This window comes from Chelmon rostratus, chromosome 2, assembly GCF_017976325.1.
Source record: "Chelmon rostratus isolate fCheRos1 chromosome 2, fCheRos1.pri, whole genome shotgun sequence".
NCBI lineage: Eukaryota > Metazoa > Chordata > Actinopteri > Chaetodontiformes > Chaetodontidae > Chelmon > Chelmon rostratus.
Genome location: NC_055659.1, coordinates 4,505,478 through 4,525,927, shown reverse-complemented (window position 1 = coordinate 4,525,927; position 20,450 = coordinate 4,505,478). Strand labels below are relative to the sequence as shown.

The window sequence follows — 20,450 nt, the reverse complement described above, 5'->3', positions numbered from 1 at the left end:
AAGCATCAGCCTGTAGACTCAGAGACCATGAAACCACATCCCAGTTTATATACTTTTTTTTTTTTAATAAGTTTCTGGTGTGACGAGGAGCACCTGAACACAACAGTTTTTGTTTAAATCTTCTGTTAATGTTGTTTGTAAAGTGTATAAGACACGATGATTGCCTCCAGTAACATCACGTTGTGTAATGTGAGCTGAGAATGCTGTGACATGTACAAAACTAACAGCCGGATTCTTCTCTGACACAAAGGAGGACTGTCATCTTTCATCTTACATTACCTTCAACTCTTCAACTCTAAAACAAACACACCTGCGAGTGTGTGAGTTTGTGCATAACTAAATCACTAAATCACTAAATCACCCATTACATCTTGCTCATAATGCTTTACTTTTCCCACACCCGACATGACTCAAGTTGAAAAGGAGGATGAAAGGAAAGTAGGACAGAATCATTTCAAATCCAGACAGAGACAGAGACAAGCCAAGCTAAGTGACAAGTGATGTTTAAGGATAAGCAACAACCAAAAACCTTGAGAAATGGTATCCAGGAACGGTTTCTTTTTTTTCCTCCTCCTCATTCATTTATTTCCACTCTGCCCTGGAGAGAAGAGACAGTCATTATTCTCAGCTGACTCCGACTCAACTGATTTTTTCCCACTTAACCTCACTGTTTCACTTTATCTTTAGCCGTCAGTTCCCCCTGTTTGCGCCAGTTTTCTCTTTTCTGCTTCTGCTCTGTCCATTTCTGACACAGCAACATTTCAGAGTCTAAAGTACGGCTTTTACAGCTTCCTCCTCCTCCATTGAAGGACACATCTGTTTTTGTTACAACCTCATTAGCATTGAACGTTCACTGCCAACATTATTTAATTATTATTTCATGGCATTTAGTTGCTGTTTCCAGTTTCTTTCGACTCACGTTGTTCCTGTTAAAATCACCACATTCTGAAAAAGGCGAAGTCCATGTTTGTCAGCAAGTCCTCCAAATTAATTGACATTTGTATACATAGATACAGCACATTCATTCTAGGGTGTTTGATTTGGAAAGTGGTGGGGACTTACGTTAAGTTAATTTCTTACCGTTCACTCCTAATGTGCTGCACGGGTTATGAAAATGAAGGGCTGGACTGGATAAGCTTGGTGGGTTAACTTGTTATGACAGATGTAAAACGAGTGAGCTAACCCAGCCAGGAAGAAATGCTTATGATGCTCTTGTTTAGCCAACATAAGAAGAACAAAAACGCACGTACAGGATCTTTGAGGTGGTGGTGACACTACCGCTTTTGTCCACAGATGGCGCCAAAATCAACACAAAATGAAAGTTCCTATAGTTGCTTTAAAAGGACACAAAACAAAAAAGTGATGTATGACTGGTGTTACTGTGTAGACTGGTTCTGCTGGCCTGTCAGGGTCACTTTTCAGGACATTGCTGCAGCAGATATTGTTAGACCGCCTCACAATAGAAGCTGGATCAACTGGTCAGCTTACTTGACACTCAGGTGCTCATGATTCGCTGTTAATTTTTTTGAGGTGTGTCCGCCGGCACCTCTGGGAGCCTCTATGGCCGACAGTTGCCCATAACACCCATCACTGAATATATTTGCATATATGTTTTCATGCATATTTGCAGAATTACAGCCTGATGATCCCGACAACATCAGTGATATCACACCTGGTCTGAAAAGGTCAAGCTGGGATATCAATGAACATGCAGGTTAGGGTTAAGGTTAGCCAAAAACATTTTTAACAACAACTCTTTAAATCTTTACATCTGCATTTTCTTTCTCTAAACAAGAAGAAACCAGAGGACAAGCCAGACGGTGTCGATAGAGGTTGAACTTAGAGCTCACACTGCGTACAGACAGGAGAACTGTAACAGACCAAAGCCGGTGGACTGAAACCCGAAACGTCTCTGCTGTTTTCCTTTGAAGTGAATCACTGCAGCAGCTTGAGTAGATGAATGTTTGGTGCTTGAGTTTCCTTTGTGTAAATCTGTTAAGTCTGCATGTCACCTGGCTGTAACCTGGTAACCTGCCAGCCTGCTCTTTTGTCCGCTCTTGTTAAGACCTTTGTTTGCTCTAAATCCAACTGAAAAGCCGACAGAGCCTTCGACAGTATTGCTAAGGGACAGATTTATAAACAGGTTTGTTACTGAGGCTGGAGGTGCTCAAGGCAGAATCCGTCCCTGACTGCATGTCTGTTATGTGCAAAATGTTAGGAACTCTAGCTGAACTCTAAGTTATGCTGGCTGACCTTGGAGAAGCAGTGCAACATGTTTTTTACATGCTGGATTTTCCCAATATGCGGAGAAATAATAATAATAATATCACTGTTGGACTTACAGCACGCATCTGGACAAGCTCCAGAAGCACATATAGAGCTCCTGCAGCTTTCCAAATAAAAAAATATTATAAAAATGAAGTTGCATGAAGCCACAACGTCTAAAAATGTTCTAAAAGAAAGTGAACATACTCTTCATAGTTTAGTCCAGGCATGAGAATATTCTTCACTCGTGTTTCATGTAACTCAGGTTTCCAAATTTTGAGTTTTGAGAGATCCTGCTAATAAACAAACAAGCAAACTGGACGAAGAACAACCACTGTTATCATCATTGCGAATACTGTCACTGTGGTTTCAACAGTTATTCTACTCAGTCGTGTTTAATGTCAAACGTCTTTGAAACTGGAAAATTCAATGGTGCACATACAACGATCAGTTCACTTAGTAACAAAAAACACTTTTTCTTGCTAACGTCTGGTTCTAATGAGCCACACAGGCAGTTTTTGTTTTAGTACCTGCACCGAGGAGGTTTGCTTGTTTGTCAGAGGGATTATGGAAAAACTAGATTTCCACGAAACTTCGGGGAAGGTGTAGCACAGGCCAAGACAGAACCGATCGCAGGGTCGACACACAAATCATTTTTCAGATTCACTGCAAGATTATCTTAAAGCTTAAAATCCAGCAGATGGTAATAAAGTTAAATCGTGAAAAACATAACAAATGGTAGAAATACGATGTCTCCATATCACAATCCACGCTCACAGCTATCAGTAATCAGCTGCTCAAACTTGAAAGAAAGGACCCTTTCAGGTTGATCATGACGGCCAGATACTCGTTGGAAAAGTCATCGGAAAACTTAAACTGGTTCTCACAAAGATAGGGTTAGCACAAACACACACACACACACACACACACACACACACACACACACACACACACACACACACAGCATGTAGGCACACATGGACATGTCTAGACTCACTCCCTCTCATCTTTGACCCTGTGACCCCTGTCAATGAACAGACCTCTGCAGGTCACACACACACACAAACACACACACACACACACACACACACACACACACACACACACACACACACACAGGCTACTTCTCTAATCCCTCAGTCTCATGAACTTGCTAACCCCAGAACTCCAGCAGAGCTCAAACAAACTTCAACAGAACAGAATCTGCTCGCTGTCATGTTTTTGTTCCTCAGTCTTCACAGTTTTCCATTGATGTTGCCTGAATCTTCTCTTTCTAGATGCTTTTTATTTCATTTATTTATTTTGTTTATCTATTTTATTGCTTTCACTGCATAAGAGGCCGAGCTCTCAGCAGCTGGTTGAGTCATTGCCTGCAGTTTACAGTCTTATTTTGCTGCTTCTATCAGAACACATTAAAACTTGTTCAGAAGGTTTTTTACTCGGCCTGCTGGTCATTTTCCCTCAGTTTAGGCGTCTTTGCAGCGTTCATGAGCTGTACTTAACACCCACCTCGATGAATGAGGAAAGTTCCTGCAGAATCTGACCTTGGATTCTGTTCTGGACAACTTCAGAGGGGTTTATGGCGACCAGCAGACGCAACATCACATTTCTGAGCCATGCAAGAAAATTTGACTTTGACTACGCAGCGTATAAAAAAATGAATTTAAAAAATAGTGTGATTGCATGTAAAATGAGGTGTTTTCCTATTTGGCTCTTTAAATCCTTAACTTTAACTTCCGGATGTTGTTCGTTCATCCTGTTGCTCAGCCGGAGAATCATCTGCATAAACCAACCAGCTCAACTCAGTCTGTCCCTACAAAGAAAATACGTTTTACACATGCCCTCAAGCTGAAGCAGTACGAACATGTAATGTCACGCAGTTGTGATGTTTCTCATGATGACTATTTGGTTACAGGCAACCACACAATGTATAACTTCAGAATTTAACCCCAATTCCAAAAACACACAGCATGAAACATACATAAACAGAATGCGATGGTTTGCTAATCCCTTTTCACATATATTGAATTGAATAGAGTGCAATGAAATTTCTGCTTATTCTGAATCTGATGCAGCAAGCAAGCTGGCACAGGAGCAACAAAACACTGGGGAAGTTGGGAAATGCTCCAAAAACACCTGTTTTGAACACTCCACAGGTAAACAGGTTGATTGGTAACAGGTGATAGCATCATGATTGGGTATGAAACGAGCAACCTGGAAAGGCTCAGTCGTTCACAAACTAGGATGGAGCGAGGTTCACCACTTTGTGAACAAATGACTGTGTAGAGGAGATTAATACATGAGCAGGAACACGTCAGAAAACTGCCAGTAAATACAGTTGGTCTGTAAATGATTCATTCTGTTTTTACAGAGACCCAATTTTTGTGTAAATCAGTAACAAACCTGTAATTTATTTGGTCAAAAATTACAGACTGGGCCTTTATAAATAGTCATAGTTAACAAATGTGTGTGTTGATCTGCTGTTAAACGCTTTAAATGAAGGTTTTGCACTCATTTCACAAATGTCCTGTGATCAGCCATCAGCTTCATGAGGAAGGTTGATTTTAATATCCACTATAGTTTCAGTGATTTATTATTATTTCGTCTTCTTCAGCCTTTCACTGGACTGAAGAGAAATGTGTTAATGGTCTGCTTCAATCTCCATAACACAACAGTAATAAACTTATCCAGCACCTGCAGGACGTGACAGTGTTTGTAATGAATAACTCATTTGTGACTCAAGGCCGAAGTCTGAAACAAGAAACAGCAGGTTTACAAGCAGAGAGGAAACACTGAGCTAGTGAACAACATCAGGACCAATTACTTACTACAGTACTACAGCTATCAATACTACAGCCAATACTACAATCACTTAAACCTCTGCTACAACTGCAGCTTTTCAAGTGTAACAACCACTAATAAGTTCATAGTTCTCCCACAACTAATGCCCCTTAATAAGAAGTAGTACTTAAGTAGTACTAGTTGGTCTATAGAACTTTGTAACGTATTTAAATCTCCATTAATGATTTTTCGGTACAGCAGAGCAAGATGCAAACACAACATCTGATATGTTATCATGTAAAGACAGCGGCTACTTCCACATCCAGACGGTACAGAACAACATTATCATCTGCTGAAGTCTCTGGTTTGGTCTCCACCAGCTCCTGAGGCAGATATCTGGCTCTTTAGCTGCTAGATGTTCCACTTTTTTCACCAGCTAGTGTGAAACTGTGTCAGTCTGCTGAGCAGGTAGTGTGCAGTGTGTTTTTAAGAGCACAATTTAAACGGCTGCTTTCTGCTGTTGGAAACTCTGAGACTGAAACGTACAGTAACAAGTCTTAAACCAAAAGTATGAGCTGAAATCGGCTAAAAAATGTCAGTTTGGTGCAGCTTCAAGCTACACGCTAACATCAATCTGCTAACATGCTCACAATGACACTGTAAACATGCTGATGCTCAGCAGGTATAATGTTGACCATGTTCAAAACTTAGTTCAGCATGCTAGCATGCTAACATTCACTAATAGATAGATAGATAGATATAATTTATTAATCCCAAACTGGGAAATTGCAGTGCAGCAGCAGCATTACACACAGTGAAATAAGTGAAAAAAGACTATAAAGAACAAACTATACATAATAAAAATATGAAAATAGCGAGCAGTAAAAAGATTATGTACATAACAATAATAATAAAATAGCCAAATAGTAAACAGTAGTAAAAAAGTATTGCACAAAAAAGAATATCAAATGCAAATGAATATCAAAATAAGAATTTCAAAAGCAAATGGCAGTGAAAATAAAGTGTACCGTGACTGTGAGAACAAACTATATATAATAAAATATCGAAATAACAAGCAGTAAAAAATTATATACATAATAATAAAATATCAAAAGCAAACAGTAGTGGTAAGAAGTATTGTATTATTATTATTATTTTTATTTTCAGCTGTTATTGTACAGTGTAATGGCATGGGGCAGGAAAGATTTCCTGTATCTGTCCCTTCGACAGCAGAGCTGTAGCAGCCTGTGGGAGAAGGTGCTCCGCTGTCTGTCCACCGTGTGATGGAGAGGGTGCTGATCATTGTCCATGATGGATAACAGTTTATTCAGCGTCCTCCTCTCCACCACAGTCTCAAAAGACTCAAGTCTGAGTCCAAGTACAGAGCCGGCCTTCTTGATGATCTTATCAAGTCTGTTGGTGTCGCTGGCTCTGATGCTGCTGCCCCAACAAACAACAGCAAAGAAGATGGCGCTGGCAACAACAGACTGGTAGAAGATCTCCAACATTTTGCTGCTGGAGATCTTTAGCACCAAACAACAGCCAAGGATGATGGGAATGTCATTAGTTTTGCAGATATCATCATAATTGATAACCAAAGTGAGTACAGTTCATCTTTGTGTGAATCCAATAAGTCTGTTCACGTCTGTTATGGGATATTTCCGTAATTCATACAACTGAATGCAAGTAGATGTTCTTCTTTTCAGCTCAAAAATGGCTGATTTCAATAAACTGCAGCCAGAAGAGGCTGCAAAGAACCCCAAAAGCACAAGAGACTGGTCAAATGTAAAGTTAAATATTGATCCAGAAGCTTTGGAATGATCACAACAACTAAAAAAAGAAACAGTCTGTGCAGCTTCTTTTGGAAATTTACCAGCTAATAATAAATTCCACTGCTATAGCAGTATGCAGTAGAGCAGTAATAAACTTGGGTGTGTGTGTGTGTGTGTGTGTGTGTGTGTGTGTATGTGGGCGTGTGTGTGTTTAAATATTGTGTTTGCACAACATGGATGTTAATCAGGTCCATTAACCACGTGTCCTTATCTGACAGAAAATGACGTCACATGACATGACTCAGTAGAAGTTACATCCTGCACCTGTCAGTCAAAGTCCCAGTGTATTTCATAACATTAAACAATGGTAGGAGTGTCACATGTAGACAAAATGTCACCTATTAGAGCCCCCACACACCTGGGGAAACTGGGCAGAGCTCTGCAAGAACTCAGATCTGAAAAAAAAAACCTCATTAATATGACCAACATGTCCCGTTTGCATTTACAGCCAAAGCATCTTAAACTTTTCCACAGTCAGTAATCAATGGGTTGTTTTGGGCCATAGAGGTCAAAGTTCAGACGTTTTTACAACCAAGCCTCATAAAACGTTCCCACCATGATGTTATTGGTGTTTTGCAAACAACGATATATGGGATCATTTCGTTTTTTTGCCAAAATGTCATTGTCACCCGGTGATGCAGTTGCTGTTTAAGGCTTTTTACTGCTGGTGTGTTGAAGGAGACTGTGACATTTTAGATTTTAGACCAGCTGCTGAATCAAATAAAAGCAAAACTCACACTGGCCCAATTCCAGCAGCCTCCTTTCCACATTCAGACTTTGACCAGTCTGCAGGGGCTCGGGGCTGTCCCACTGTGAAATCAACAAAGGTGTTCAACCGTCTGACAAGCAGTTCTGAGGAAGCTTACAAAGTCTGAAAGGGTTCAGTGCTTATCGTAACTGGGCCATTGCTGCGTCTTTTTACTTAGCATTTGCATCTTCATCAGAGTGTCATTAAATGCAGCACAAGTCTAGCACACCTCTGTTCTCTCTATTTGTGGTGCAGGTCACATTCTTTCATTAGGTAATGCGGATGCTGAAATGCTGAAAAACACATACTGAGGCAGCGGTGATCTTGCCGTCAAACATTGCTGCACTTCAAGCATCTTAATTTGAGCTGTGTGCCACAGTCGCTGCTGCTGCTCCAACTGCCAAACTATAATCACTGACTCATTTACAGCATACCGACATGCACCTGTCTCACCTCACTTCACTTCACCTGTCCCACCGCTAAAACCTGCAGTCTCCAGTCTCAGCTAGTCGCAAACTATGTCCATCGCTGTTTGGTGCTGAACAGGTAGCATACAGTAGAGCTTTTTCTCTTAAAAGACAGCAGTGAGAGTGAACTAATACAGTAAAGTTGTTGTAAAAATATGAGTTATAGCTGCTTTAATTAATCTGAGGTGATCTGAACTACATCCTTGTACATGAGAAACCGTGTTGTCAAAACCTGACCTATAAAATCTGTGTGCTGAGGTGAGAAGGGTCTGTAAAAAGAATCTAGCACTGAGGGCCCAGAATGACTCTCAGGGTGGACGATAAAGTGAACTTACTTGATGAATGAATGACACACACACACACACACACACACACACACACACACACACAGTGTAGTGAAGTGGGTGACCTGGATTCCGCTGTCATGTGAGGAGATGTGCTAACTGCCCCAGCCCTCCTCCTCCCCTGGATCTAGCTACCCCTCCCACAGTCTCTGTTACCGTCAGTGTCTTCATGCTCTTCCTGCTTCTTCCTCCTACGTGTCTCTCTTTGTTTTTAGCTCTCTCCTTTCTCTCCCTTCCTCAAATTTGCATACTCTATATAAAACTCCATGTGGTTTTCCTGGCATTGATGACATGACAGTCAGGGCTGCACGTCATGTCAAGTGAAAAATGTATTTATGTATGTGTGTAATAAAAGAACCATCTATCCATGCTATCAGAGGGCTGCAGGGGAGCCAAGCCGAGCTAACATTGGGCGAGAGGAGGGGTACAAGCTGGGCAGACCACCAGTCAATATCTGGGCTAACATACAGACAAACATCTGTTCACACACACATTCACACCTGCGGGCAGTCGCTAATTAACCTGATCTCTGTGTTTTTGGTCTGTGGGAGGAAAACTGGAGCACCCAGAGAGACCACAGGGAGAGCATGCAAACCCAATATGAAAATGTACGTGCTCTAATTTACATGTGGTGACAGAGGCTGTGCTGTTACACACAGGACTCAAAGAGGCCACGTTGGAAGACAGGCCTCAGCGTGCTCCTCACATTATATAACAGCATCTGAAACCCCCTCCCCCCACAAGACCCTGACCTCAAAACTGTGGACCACCAACGATTTTTGAAACTTTCTGAAACTGACAGGCTGTGTGGAACAGCTGTTTTCACTTTTGCCTTTGAACATGTACAGACAACACATGAGCCGCTCTGTAGGGCACTGAAACCTTCCATGTTTGATGGAGCTGTCTCCAGAGGCCTAAAATCGCCTGATTTGTGAACACTGTTCACAGGCAGGTTTTATCAAATCCACTTGTCTGTACCCGTCTACAGTCTGCCTACAGCACCAAACGTCTGAATGCATCATACTTTAAAAGCTGCAATCAGCTGTCTTATGTAGGTCTTGATGGACAGCACAGAATATTGATGTTGGAGCTACATCAAAATCAAAAGGTCATAACACGTTTGATGTAGTTCCATTACTGGACGGCCTCGGCTGCTCCACACTTACACTACACAACCCACAAACCAGTGTTCCTCTAGGGACAGTTGGTGATCAGTCAATGGAAGAACTGAGACAGTTTATACTCATACCTTCAAAAAATATCATGGGCTAGTGCAGCTAATGTCTTAAAAACACATTCTGGTGAAAACTACATTACTGTGATCTGCACATATACTTATTGTAATAACAATAACAATATTCCAGTTCTATGAGCAGATTAGAGAATACAGTTAGCAATGAATGCATGAAATGACACAACATGCAAACAGTTCACAACAAGGCTGTAGAAACAGTTAACATTTACTTTGATATATAAGTGCCTCTTTCACACAGTCAGTTTTGGCACAGTGACACATTTCTTATTCAGGAATGCTGACACACATCTGGAAATCCCTCAAGTAAAACCATGCAAAAGTGATCACATTTACACCTAAATGTTCCAAAGTGGTCTGAATCAGACGGCTTCTTTTCCAGGGAGGCAGACCTCTGTCGAACCCACACAGACTTCTCACTCTTGGCGCTGGAGACAGTGAAACACCCTAACGACAAATCAAAACAGCATGTCAACATCCAAGAAGTACTCCTGAACTACAGCGGCGAGATGGAGCGGACTCATTTCCTCGTGGAAACGGGAAGCTCCCAAAACGTTTTTTTTCTCCCCCAAACAGAGGTTTTCTGAGTGTTCTGGATTCTTGCATAATATTTCCAACACACACCTCCCAGATCTCACTTGTGGTTATGCTCCAGTCAGGGCTATTACTATGGCTTTCAGAAACACGAGTAAAGAAATAAGTCTTTCAAAATCCTACAGAAAGGAAACAGTTACAAAAACCTTGCAGCACATCTCAAGCAAACTACATGTGGAAGACTAAGAAGAGTGAACAGAACACAGCATAATGATACACAATGAAAAGTTAAAGATGCCCAAATCACCGCTTTGGTCCTATATATAAAGTGGTATGTATGGAGCAATACTTTCTGGTTTGCCTTTGAGTGTCCCTCCAGTGCTGATGTGTCTGGATCGTCTATAACAGATGAAGACAGGAACGCACTCGTGCAGCAGTAAATCAGGAAGACGGCCCTTTGCACGCTGAGGCCTGAAGCTTACTTCTCAAACCATCCTGCATTCACTCCTCTCATGCATGCTCACTCACAGCTTCCTTGCCGTCGTTGTCTGCGGACGTCAACTGAGATATCGGCTGTCCTCATCAGCTGATCACATCTATCCAACAGCACAGCTGTCTTTTTAAATATGATTCTCTCTCTGCATTAGTCCTTTCACCTTGCCACCACCGCCACCACCACCACCAGTGTCTGGACTCCATCTTATCTTGCTGCTGCTCAGATCATAAAACCACCCTGTAGAGTCTAAGCACCAAAAACTTTCTGACAAGTCTTAATTATCACATCATCTGTAAACAACTACCTTTACGTCATTCACTTATCTCTACTGATTTAAATATAGATAAGAGACAAACTGAGCTTGTTACCTCATCACTATAGACACAGCCACTGTTTAAAGTATAGGTGCAACTGGGTGTGTAAAGCGTAAAGCCAGTCATCATAAGGCTGGTTAGCTGGTATTATGGCAAATAGCTAACCAGCAGCATTTGCTAAGCTAATGAAGTGGACAAAGAAAGCACATCTGACATCCTCCTATCAAAACCCGGGATTAGATTAACTAATTAAACAGGCAGTGGAGACTTTTACTTTTATTTTCAACATCCATTTCTCTGAATACTGATAGCGAAATGGAACAGACAAATAAAAATAGATGAAAGGCTGGTGTGGATTTTCATATACTATCGAGAGTAATCACCTGTTTTTTATTAATCTCGATGTGCTCAATGAGTCACCATTAAAAGGAGAAACTCAGGCCAAGGATGTTGTCTGGGAATAGCTCGGGGGGGTGATACCGTGTGACAACAGGTGTGTGCTCATCATCTGACTTTGGAGGAAGGAAGCCAACATGCTGTTATATTCCACTCGGCCTCAGCTTATGAGATTGTGACGTTTCGCACAGATATTCACACATCAGTGTTTTCAGTTAGAGCAGTTGTTGCCGTGCGCTTTTCAACAAGGGTTTAAGAAGTGCGAGCTGAAGTGTGTCGTTGAGTTGCTCCCTGCTTGATTTAATGGGCTCCTTGTTTTTTTTTCCAGCCGTAAATCTGTTTCATATCAGACTCTGAAGACTGCAGTTGTTTTCTTTAACACCATGCATTGTGTTTGACAAGCTGATCCTGTTCTGCACTGTGTTTTGCAGCACTGAATGTTGATTATACGTGCATCTCTTTTGCCTCTTCGCCAGAAATGAGCTCTGAACATCTTAAATTTAATGTGAAACACTTGTTTGTGGTCAATGAGCAGTTTGAACTGTCATCTACTTGAGTGCAAAATGAACACCAACTGTCATAAATTCAATGGAAATCGCATTCAGCTTTTGAATGCGATTTCCATTCAAAACTTCCCCTGGGCATCGGCAAGAAAGTCAGATAAAAAGGTATTAAGACGGCTATGATCTGGTTCCCATGTGCATAGTTTGATTTGAAATGAAATGGACATGAAATTAATCACAAGTAATCCAATGTTGGCTGGTAGCTGGGCCCTCTTCATGGTGAGGGGGTAGCAAGGCAGTTTGCAGTAGCAGAGCGTGGTTTTAGCACGTCTTGGATGTAGGATGGCCCTGAACCATTTGCAGCCCCCGTTAGCCGGTGCAGGGTGCAGAGAAGGTGCAGTGTGGCTGAAGTTTGGGAGGTTGTAGACCAGCCAGGAGCAGGCTGCAGGAGTTTTTCTGAGACATTTTACTGTTAAATGAAATTAGATCTGCTCGGTGGTAAAACCATGTCAGTCGGTGAGAGCTTCAGCGCGGAAGGCCACTAATGTCCTGATCACATGACCAACAACAATATTTACCTGGAGATGGAAAAACTGACTTGCACCAGAGGGGAGGGTGGTGAGTGATTGGCTTTCTTAGGGTTCATCACATGACAGCGGCAACCAGGTCAGGCACACACAATGTGTGTGTGTGTGTGTGTGTGCTGTCTTTGTGAGGACCGGTTTTACACCTTGAAAGAGAGGACATCCCAGAGCTGTAGATGAATAAGCAGTAAATTTGAAGCCTTTAATAGAGTTCCAAGCATTTTTCAGTCCACACATTCTTCCTTATCAAACCTAGTGCCTACATTACCCACAATGCAGCTCGACTGCTGACAGCTCAATCCAAGATTTTGGGGGTGTTTTATGCTAGCAGCAGCAATCTAGCAGAGATGAGGAGCAGCTCCGGTAACTGGTAACCTCCCGAGGTGTGGTTTCAGAGGTGGAGTTTCCCTTTAAACGAGCTTTCACAGCTTATATCACAGACTGACGGGCCTCAAGCTCCACTTACCTGTACTGGAAGCAACAGCCTAATTGAGTATTATGTGCCTCGTACTGTGTGTTTGTTTTAACTGTCATCTGCCCAGAGACTGCAGGCCCAAATACACTGTAGCTCCCACTCTGCCACAAAACACCAGATCCACGTACTGTGTATCTGTTAACTAGCACCGACATACTCAACAGTTACTGCGTTGTTGTGTTCCAGCCTCGTTAGTGAGCTTTTCCTCCATGAAATCCTTCCCTGCACAGACTGTTTATTCAGCTATAAGGAGCTTAATCAAAGAATAACGTTTCCAGATCACCAACATCACAATCAGCCAACAGTTAAGAATGTAGAGCATGTGTGTGTGCGAGAAAGTGACAGTGTGTGTGGTTTTATAGCCGTCACTGTGCTAAGTAAAGACTCAACACCTGCTGCAGCGGATTTACCAGGACAGAGCAAACACTGGAGAGAGAGACATGATACAACCAACGCATGGCCAAAAGTCTGCAGACACCTGAACACCAAAATCATTGCACATCGTGGGATTTAATCTACTGCTGTAACAGCCTCCACTCTGTTGCTGTAACCTGACTGCATGCGTCTGGGTGGATTTTTATATTCCATCCTTTATCATATTAATACATTACATACCATGTTATATGTCTGTACTATTTATTCCATAAATTGGTGTTGTTAATGAGTACTGCATGTATACTGCTTGCCTTACAATACTGACTTGCTCTTGCATCATACACATTTCCAAATTATCGTTCTTTCTTCTCTTTATCTGTACTGATTTCGATCCCGACGCTCTTTGATCATATTGAGCATTAAGATTTCCCCTCACTGAAAAAGAGACACACAGAGCTTTGCTGTCTTGACTTTTGCAGACAAAACAAGGAGAGTGAAGCCGACTGACGAAGGTGAGGATGTGGTGAGAGAAATGAGTGGAGCAGGTTTCACCTCATGTCACACGTTCAGGTGCTGCCCCCTACTGGTAGCTGGTGGGCTTTACACAAAAGTCTGCAAGTAATCACCTCATTATACAGCTGTGTTTTAGAGGATTAAAACTGTACCTTAATGCCTCAACACAGATTCACTGGGTAGCAAATTTGATAATCGATTAAGAATTCATGACACTTTTTATTTAAAAATGCCAAAACTTTGCAGGTTGCTGTTTTTTTCTCGTTTTGAATCATTCAGATATAAAAGGCACATAAAAGGGTTCATCTTTGGCTGTGGGAACTTGTGTCTGGCATATTTTTTTTTGACATTTTGTAGACTAAATGATTAAAGAATCAGCAAAATATTCAGAAGATTAATTGTTAATGAAGGTAATTGTCAGTTGCAACCTACATTTTGCTAGCCTGTACAATAAACAGGAATAAACATGTTGAGCATGTGAAACTAGTCTGTCTTCATCGACCACTCAGGCAGGCAGGTCAGCTATTACATAACTAATGAAGTCAGTCTTTCAGCAAACAATAAGGCTCAGCAGAACAAACAGTTTAATAGACAGTGATCTTCGTCCAGCTCAGTGCAAACTGCAGCCCCACATCAACACGGAAACACACAAAAACGTTCAAGTACTGGAGTTTAAAAAGGAATTCCACCGCAGCGGAAAGACTCCATTAACATTTTTCTTTCACTCAAAGAACTGTGAGGACTGCAATAATTAAAGGAAAGTAAAGGCCATCTCAGAGCATTGTAAGCCTACTTACAGACATTTCAATTGGTCAGTTTCATTTAGTCAATTCATGTGACAAATGTTTCCTAACTTTAGTGATAAGTCACAATTAATTTATTGTCATTATTGCTCCTTCAGGCATTTATGCACGAGTTTATGTGCACGAGTTAACCATCAGTTTAATTAAAACTAACATATAATGGGTTCTCCCTACATGTGTGGAAAAAAAAATCAAGTGCAGCTCAGTGCATGTGAGTTTGAGTATCGTGCTGTTTGAGCAGAGTGGAAATGAATCTCAGAAGTGGGATCACAGTATGTGGACCCTCTGAGGTTCAGCTGGTCATCTGCTGATCAGGCTGCTGATGACTGAGGCTGAATCACGCTACCAAAGTTAAAAACTCAGTTGGCACTGGGACTAACTTGGCCACATGCTGCATGGCATTGGTGTTAGAAATAAATCCATGTGTCTCCGAGCAGCAGGTACAGGGGGAAGAGGCTTCAGTTAAACTGATCAACTGATGTTCTGATTTAATGATCGACACTAATTATACTCTCCAGATTCAGCAATGACAGAAACTCTGAATTCCTTATGCAAGTTAGAAGCTCAGAAATAATTGACAGGGTGGTTGTAGCCAAATAGACATGAATGAAGACAGAAAACATCTGGATACTCATTCAAGTCATTTATCAAGAAAAAATTCCAAACGTTCTCTGGTTCAAGCTTGTCAACCGTAAGAATTTACAGCTTTTCTCTGCGTTATATCATGAATTGAAAGGAATTCGATGTTTTTGCATTTTTGACTGTTCAGTAGGGCTGGATTACTAAAGCACCAAAGGCCCCATATTAAATCACTCTGATGGAATATGCACCAATGAGTCAAAACGATTACTGGCCTGACCCACTGGAGGGTTGATGTGACCATGGGCATTCTATAAAGTACATGATGGAAAATATTTAACACCTGCAGCCAGATTACATGTGATACATATCAAAATGGTGTCTATGCAGTGTTTCATCATGTTTAACAATTTAGAATTCACGGACAGTAAACAATAAAAGCTGATATTGCAGAGTGCTGCAGTTGAATGCAGCACAGCTGGAATTATGACCAGACTCCTGTTGAGATCAGAGAACTGAAAATGTTAGAAGGAACCAAAGTCGCTCTCTGATTCAGCAGTGCACTTAAAAGCAGCAGCAGCAGATGATAAGCTGAATCAACAACTGTATCTGTTAATTACTGAAACTGAGTGACGTCCAACCAAGTAAATGTTAGACTCTGGTATAATTTTTTTAGATTATTACTCTCTGTGACTCGTAGCGTTGCACCATTTTTACACCAAATCTTCAACGCCCATCATAACATCGCACTGGAAAAGGGGAGAAAATGAGAATCTCCACCCAGGAGTCATGTTTCCATCACTGCTGATCTGAGCTGGAGCCAATAAACACCAATGACTACTGCAGTCATTCCACCTGGGAATGACTGCTGATTGTACCCTTTCCCACTAAGCACAAAAGCCAGATGTTAGTGGGTTTGTTGTCCTGTGAAAGGGGTTCAAACTGCAGGTACCATGTTTAACCAGTTCCTCTGAGCAGCAGGTAGACAGCAGAGATGGTAATGGCCGTGGCGGTGTAGGTAAACACGGCGTTATAAAGAGTACTGGTCCTGATTCTTTCACCCAGTGTCCTCTGGGTCTCCTCCAGATGCCTCACTACTGCCTCAGACTCCCACTGGTCCTGTTTATCTGGTCTCTCTGTTCTTTCTGGTCTCTCTGGCTTTGCTAACTCTAATTGACCAGCCTGTGGTTCGGCCTGTGGTCTCGTTTCCAGCAGCTTCCTCACCTCTGACAATTCGCCCTCAACTCTACCGAGTCCCTGCTCCAGTTGTCCCAGTTGTGGCGGGAGGGACTCCAAGAGGGACACTGTCTTTTGGCTGCCAAGGCGGAGGTCTTTTAAGGCTGAAAGAGGCACCGTGGGTGAGTCTGGGGTCGGACCTTGCTTGTTCTGAAGGATGATGTCCGTCTGCGTGACGGTGTCATTCAGAGCGACCCTGAGGCTGTCGATGAGCGTTCGGAGCTCGTCCTGCTGGGACCGATGGTTTCCAGCCTGGACTTTGAGGGCTTCCTGCAGGCTCTCTGGACCCTTCTGGGCCTCCAGCAGCAGACTCTTCAGCTCCTACAGATGAGAGAGTTGAAGATGTGTCAGCTGAAACAACCATCGGTGCCCTGCTCATGTGTTCATACAGATAAAAAATATACAGCACAAGGAAGACTTTGATTTTGGACCAAAGGGGTGGACTGAGTAGCCACTTGACACTGGCCATCCCTACAGCTGCTAGCATAGCTAAAAATAATCTATTTTAATTGTTTGTTTTTTTTAAAATGATTTCTTAATACACAAATAAAATCAAATGCCTGTCAAAATGTTGATAAATCATATCACTAAGCCTAACCTGGCCACTGAGTGCATCGACCAAGACATTTTTTTTCAGCATTGTAGTTCAAAATGTTACGATTAGAGCAGAGACTAAAGTAGATTAAATAAATCCAACAGCAATCATGACGCGTCCTCACCAGCAGGCGGACGCGGTTAATGTATGTCGATCCCATGACCCCGATCAGGGCTCCGAGTACGGAGCCGATGATGGACCAGTTCTTGGTGCGTTCCGCTCTGGTCCTCTCCTTCTCGTGGCTCTCCCTGACGCATGCTGAGAACAAGGCGAACTTCTCCCTCTCTGAACCCTCTGCGTTCTCATACGCTGTCCGGAGGCGACGCTCCTCCTGCGGTCAGGAGAGAGCACGAGTGGTTCATTCTGAATTAAATTCAGTCAGCTCATGTGCTGCTCTATAGGCAGGTACATCATTGAACAGGTCTCTCTGACTGGACTAATAAGTACAATAATGAATACTTTTGCATACAATTTGTTGTTGTTGACTTGACATTTCCTCAGATCTTTAAAAGGACGTTTGTCAGCTCTGGTACGTCTGAGTAATTGGAGGTTACAGCATGTACAGGTCTTTCTATATATTTTCAATGTTATTTTCATGCATATGCAAGTGCTGATGTCATTATTTTTTAACAGGATCAACTTGGGAAGGATAAACTATAGCTGTCAGATTCTGCATTTTTTACACTGGCCTGACGCCTCTGGCCCAATCAGCTGGAGAGGCCACCAGGAATTTTCCCAGCAATCCCGATGACTCCCAGACTGAGCCTGCGGTTAATTCTAGATGTCATTCTTGAGAATAAAACACCTTCCACTTCTTCTGACCTCAAACTATCTTCATTTTAAACATGTTGCATTTCTCTCCACCTGTTTTTAATGCACATTTTAAACTGCCTCAGCTAACCTGCAGCAGTTTGTGCTCCAGCGTGGCCAGCTCCAGGTAGTGAGCCTCCTCCCTGGAGACTCTGTCCAGCCGGTCTCTGACCTCCTTCAGTCTGACCTGCAGGGCCTCCAGGCTAAGATGAGCCTCGCGCACCATCCCTCTGGCCACCATGAACGCTGCCTCAGCCTGGAAGAAACACATGTTTGACACTCGGGATCTTTCTCAGTATACATCATTTCTCCTCCATGACTTCTTGGAGTTCATCTACAATACAGGGCAGCAAAGAGCCATGGAGAGCTCAGAGTCTGCAGATTACTGGTTGTTTTCGTTGACTATTAACATGCACACACAACACCCTGGATATCCAAGGTTTCCTGTGCCTTACTGTCTGCTGACCTCAGTGACCTTGGTCTGGGCCATGCGGACCTCGTTGAGCCCAACAAACTCCTCGTACCTCTCCCACCAGTAGTTGACTGAGGAGCTGGCTGTCTGGGCCAGCCTCTGACCCCAGTGCAGCCCCACCTGACCTGCATTCTGGAGGAGGAAGAGAAAGGAAAGATAGAGGCCAGTGTTTTAAATTGGTTTTATGTTTTTTGTACTATGAGATGATAATGATGTTTATTACAAAAGTAATCATTGAGTTCTAAAGGTCAGTGGTAGTCAGCATAATGGCAGAGATATCTATGACCCATAAATATTGTTATAAAGAGTCAAAAGAGGGATTTTATGTACCTGTAAGGCAGCCAAGGCACGCTCCTTCACCACCTCAGCTCCGCCTTTCTCATCGGGAGGGGCGGGGTTAGAGGATGGCGACGAGCCAGGCTGATGGTGAGCACTGTAGGTTCGGACCAGGGTGAATCTGCCAGGCAGAGGTCCAGGAACGAAGAGGCGGGACACACAGCACGAGCCATGAGTCCAGAGACAGATCTGAGCTCCTCTGTACCTGACACAGTTTATATGTTAATAATCACATTCAGTGCTGTACTTTTATGTAGAACCAACTAAAAAACTCAGGTCTGCGATGTGCAGACGTACCTCATTGAGAAGGGCAGCAGTCAGAAGTGCAGCTTGAAAACTGTCAGAGCTTCACTTTCACTGCAGCTACAGAGCCAAAACCAGAACAGGCACCTGCGACAAAAGTAAAAAAATAAAAAGGTTTGATGATGGTTCAAGCTTCACTGTCATTTAGACGATTATCTAGAGGTGTGCTGTTGTCTGAAAGGGATCTGAGTACTGCACTGAGTCAAGCTTTTTTAAAATATTTCTGATACAATCTCAGCAATCCAGCTGGTCCAGAAAATCTGAGTTCTTCAAAATTGGTAATACCGCTTATTTAGACATTTAGGCTCTATCTAATGCAATATATTCTTTAATAACATTCAAGATAAGATCTGATCTGATCTGTCTGTGAAAAGCAAATATAAACAGAAAATATCCGTCCAGATAATTTGTTGATTAGATTGCATTGTTTTTTTCAGTCAATTTTCCAACCTAAAAAAACATCTGTGATCGAACGACAATTTTAAGGTCCAATATTTTCAGAATTATATTTCCAAGAGCGTTGAAATGGTCAGAGCACAGGTAAAACGGTCTACAGCAGAACCATATATTGAAAGGCACAAGCATATTTTTCATTACTGGCCCTTGAAAATTAGAAAAAAGGGCAAATTGGGGGTATTTACAAAATGATGTTTCCATACTTCCTGCTAAATACATTATTTGATTGATGTTGTGCCAAATTCCAAAGCCAAGGTTGCAGTTTGTTATACTTTGATGTAGATTCCTTATATTTATTTTTACTGTCGAATGCAATTTGAATCGTGTCTTTAGCCTCTTTTTTCCATTTCAATCCAGAGATGCCATCACGAAGGCAATTAACAACCCTGTCACCCCGTTTAACAATTGTATAAAGTGTGATAACTTGCAATTACAGTAAAATACAGACATTTAATTCCACAGTTGGCTAGCTTCCTAAACACGCTACTAAATTTACAACCTGACGGAAAAAAACGTACGACTAATATGCACCCTGTATATATGTTCCCGTATGATGGATGCTTTCCTAATACACAAGGTGAACCGTCCTCAACATAAGCAAACTACTAACAGACAACACTTCTAACATTGACTAATACATAATGTGAACAAGCACAGATACAATGAAGTTTACAGGCCTTAACATCATTAGCATAACTTAAGCCACATTACAAATTTCCTCCAAGGTTAGCTGACTGGTCTGCCCCCTGCCCTGCTTCATTCACAACTCCACGTTAGCTCCACGATGCTAACAGTTACAGGAGTACACGTATGTGACATCCTGTGATAGAGCCACTAATAAAAGAAGGTATGGAAAATAATGTACCTGTTGTCTTCGGTGTTGTCAAAGCAAACATGTCACATGGACGCGGTTTCTTTTAGCTTACTAGTTAGTGTTTGATGTCAAATGAAACGTCTGATAACCGAGTTTTCGTTCAGGCA

At 42.1% G+C, this 20,450-nt stretch overlaps 1 protein-coding gene across 2 annotated transcripts; it reads right to left on the bottom strand.

Moving 5' to 3' along the window:
• Positions 1–14,201: 14,201 nt before the first annotated feature.
• ccdc51 (coiled-coil domain containing 51) lies at positions 14,202–20,449 on the bottom strand. 2 transcript variants are annotated; one of them, XM_041954460.1, is made up of 7 exons: positions 20,335–20,449; positions 19,008–19,100; positions 18,705–18,915; positions 18,369–18,506; positions 17,994–18,158; positions 17,217–17,423; positions 14,202–16,818 (listed from the first exon to the last, which is right to left on the bottom strand). In XM_041954460.1, the coding sequence occupies exons 2-7, from the start codon at positions 19,010–19,012 to the stop codon at positions 16,219–16,221; spliced, it is 1,326 nt and encodes a 441-aa protein (XP_041810394.1). In that variant the 5' UTR covers positions 19,013–19,100; positions 20,335–20,449; the 3' UTR covers positions 14,202–16,218. The 2 variants fall into 2 exon arrangements, with proteins under 2 accessions (XP_041810394.1, XP_041810399.1); XM_041954465.1 differs by having other exon boundaries at positions 18,705–18,909.
• Position 20,450: the final 1 nt, after the last annotated feature.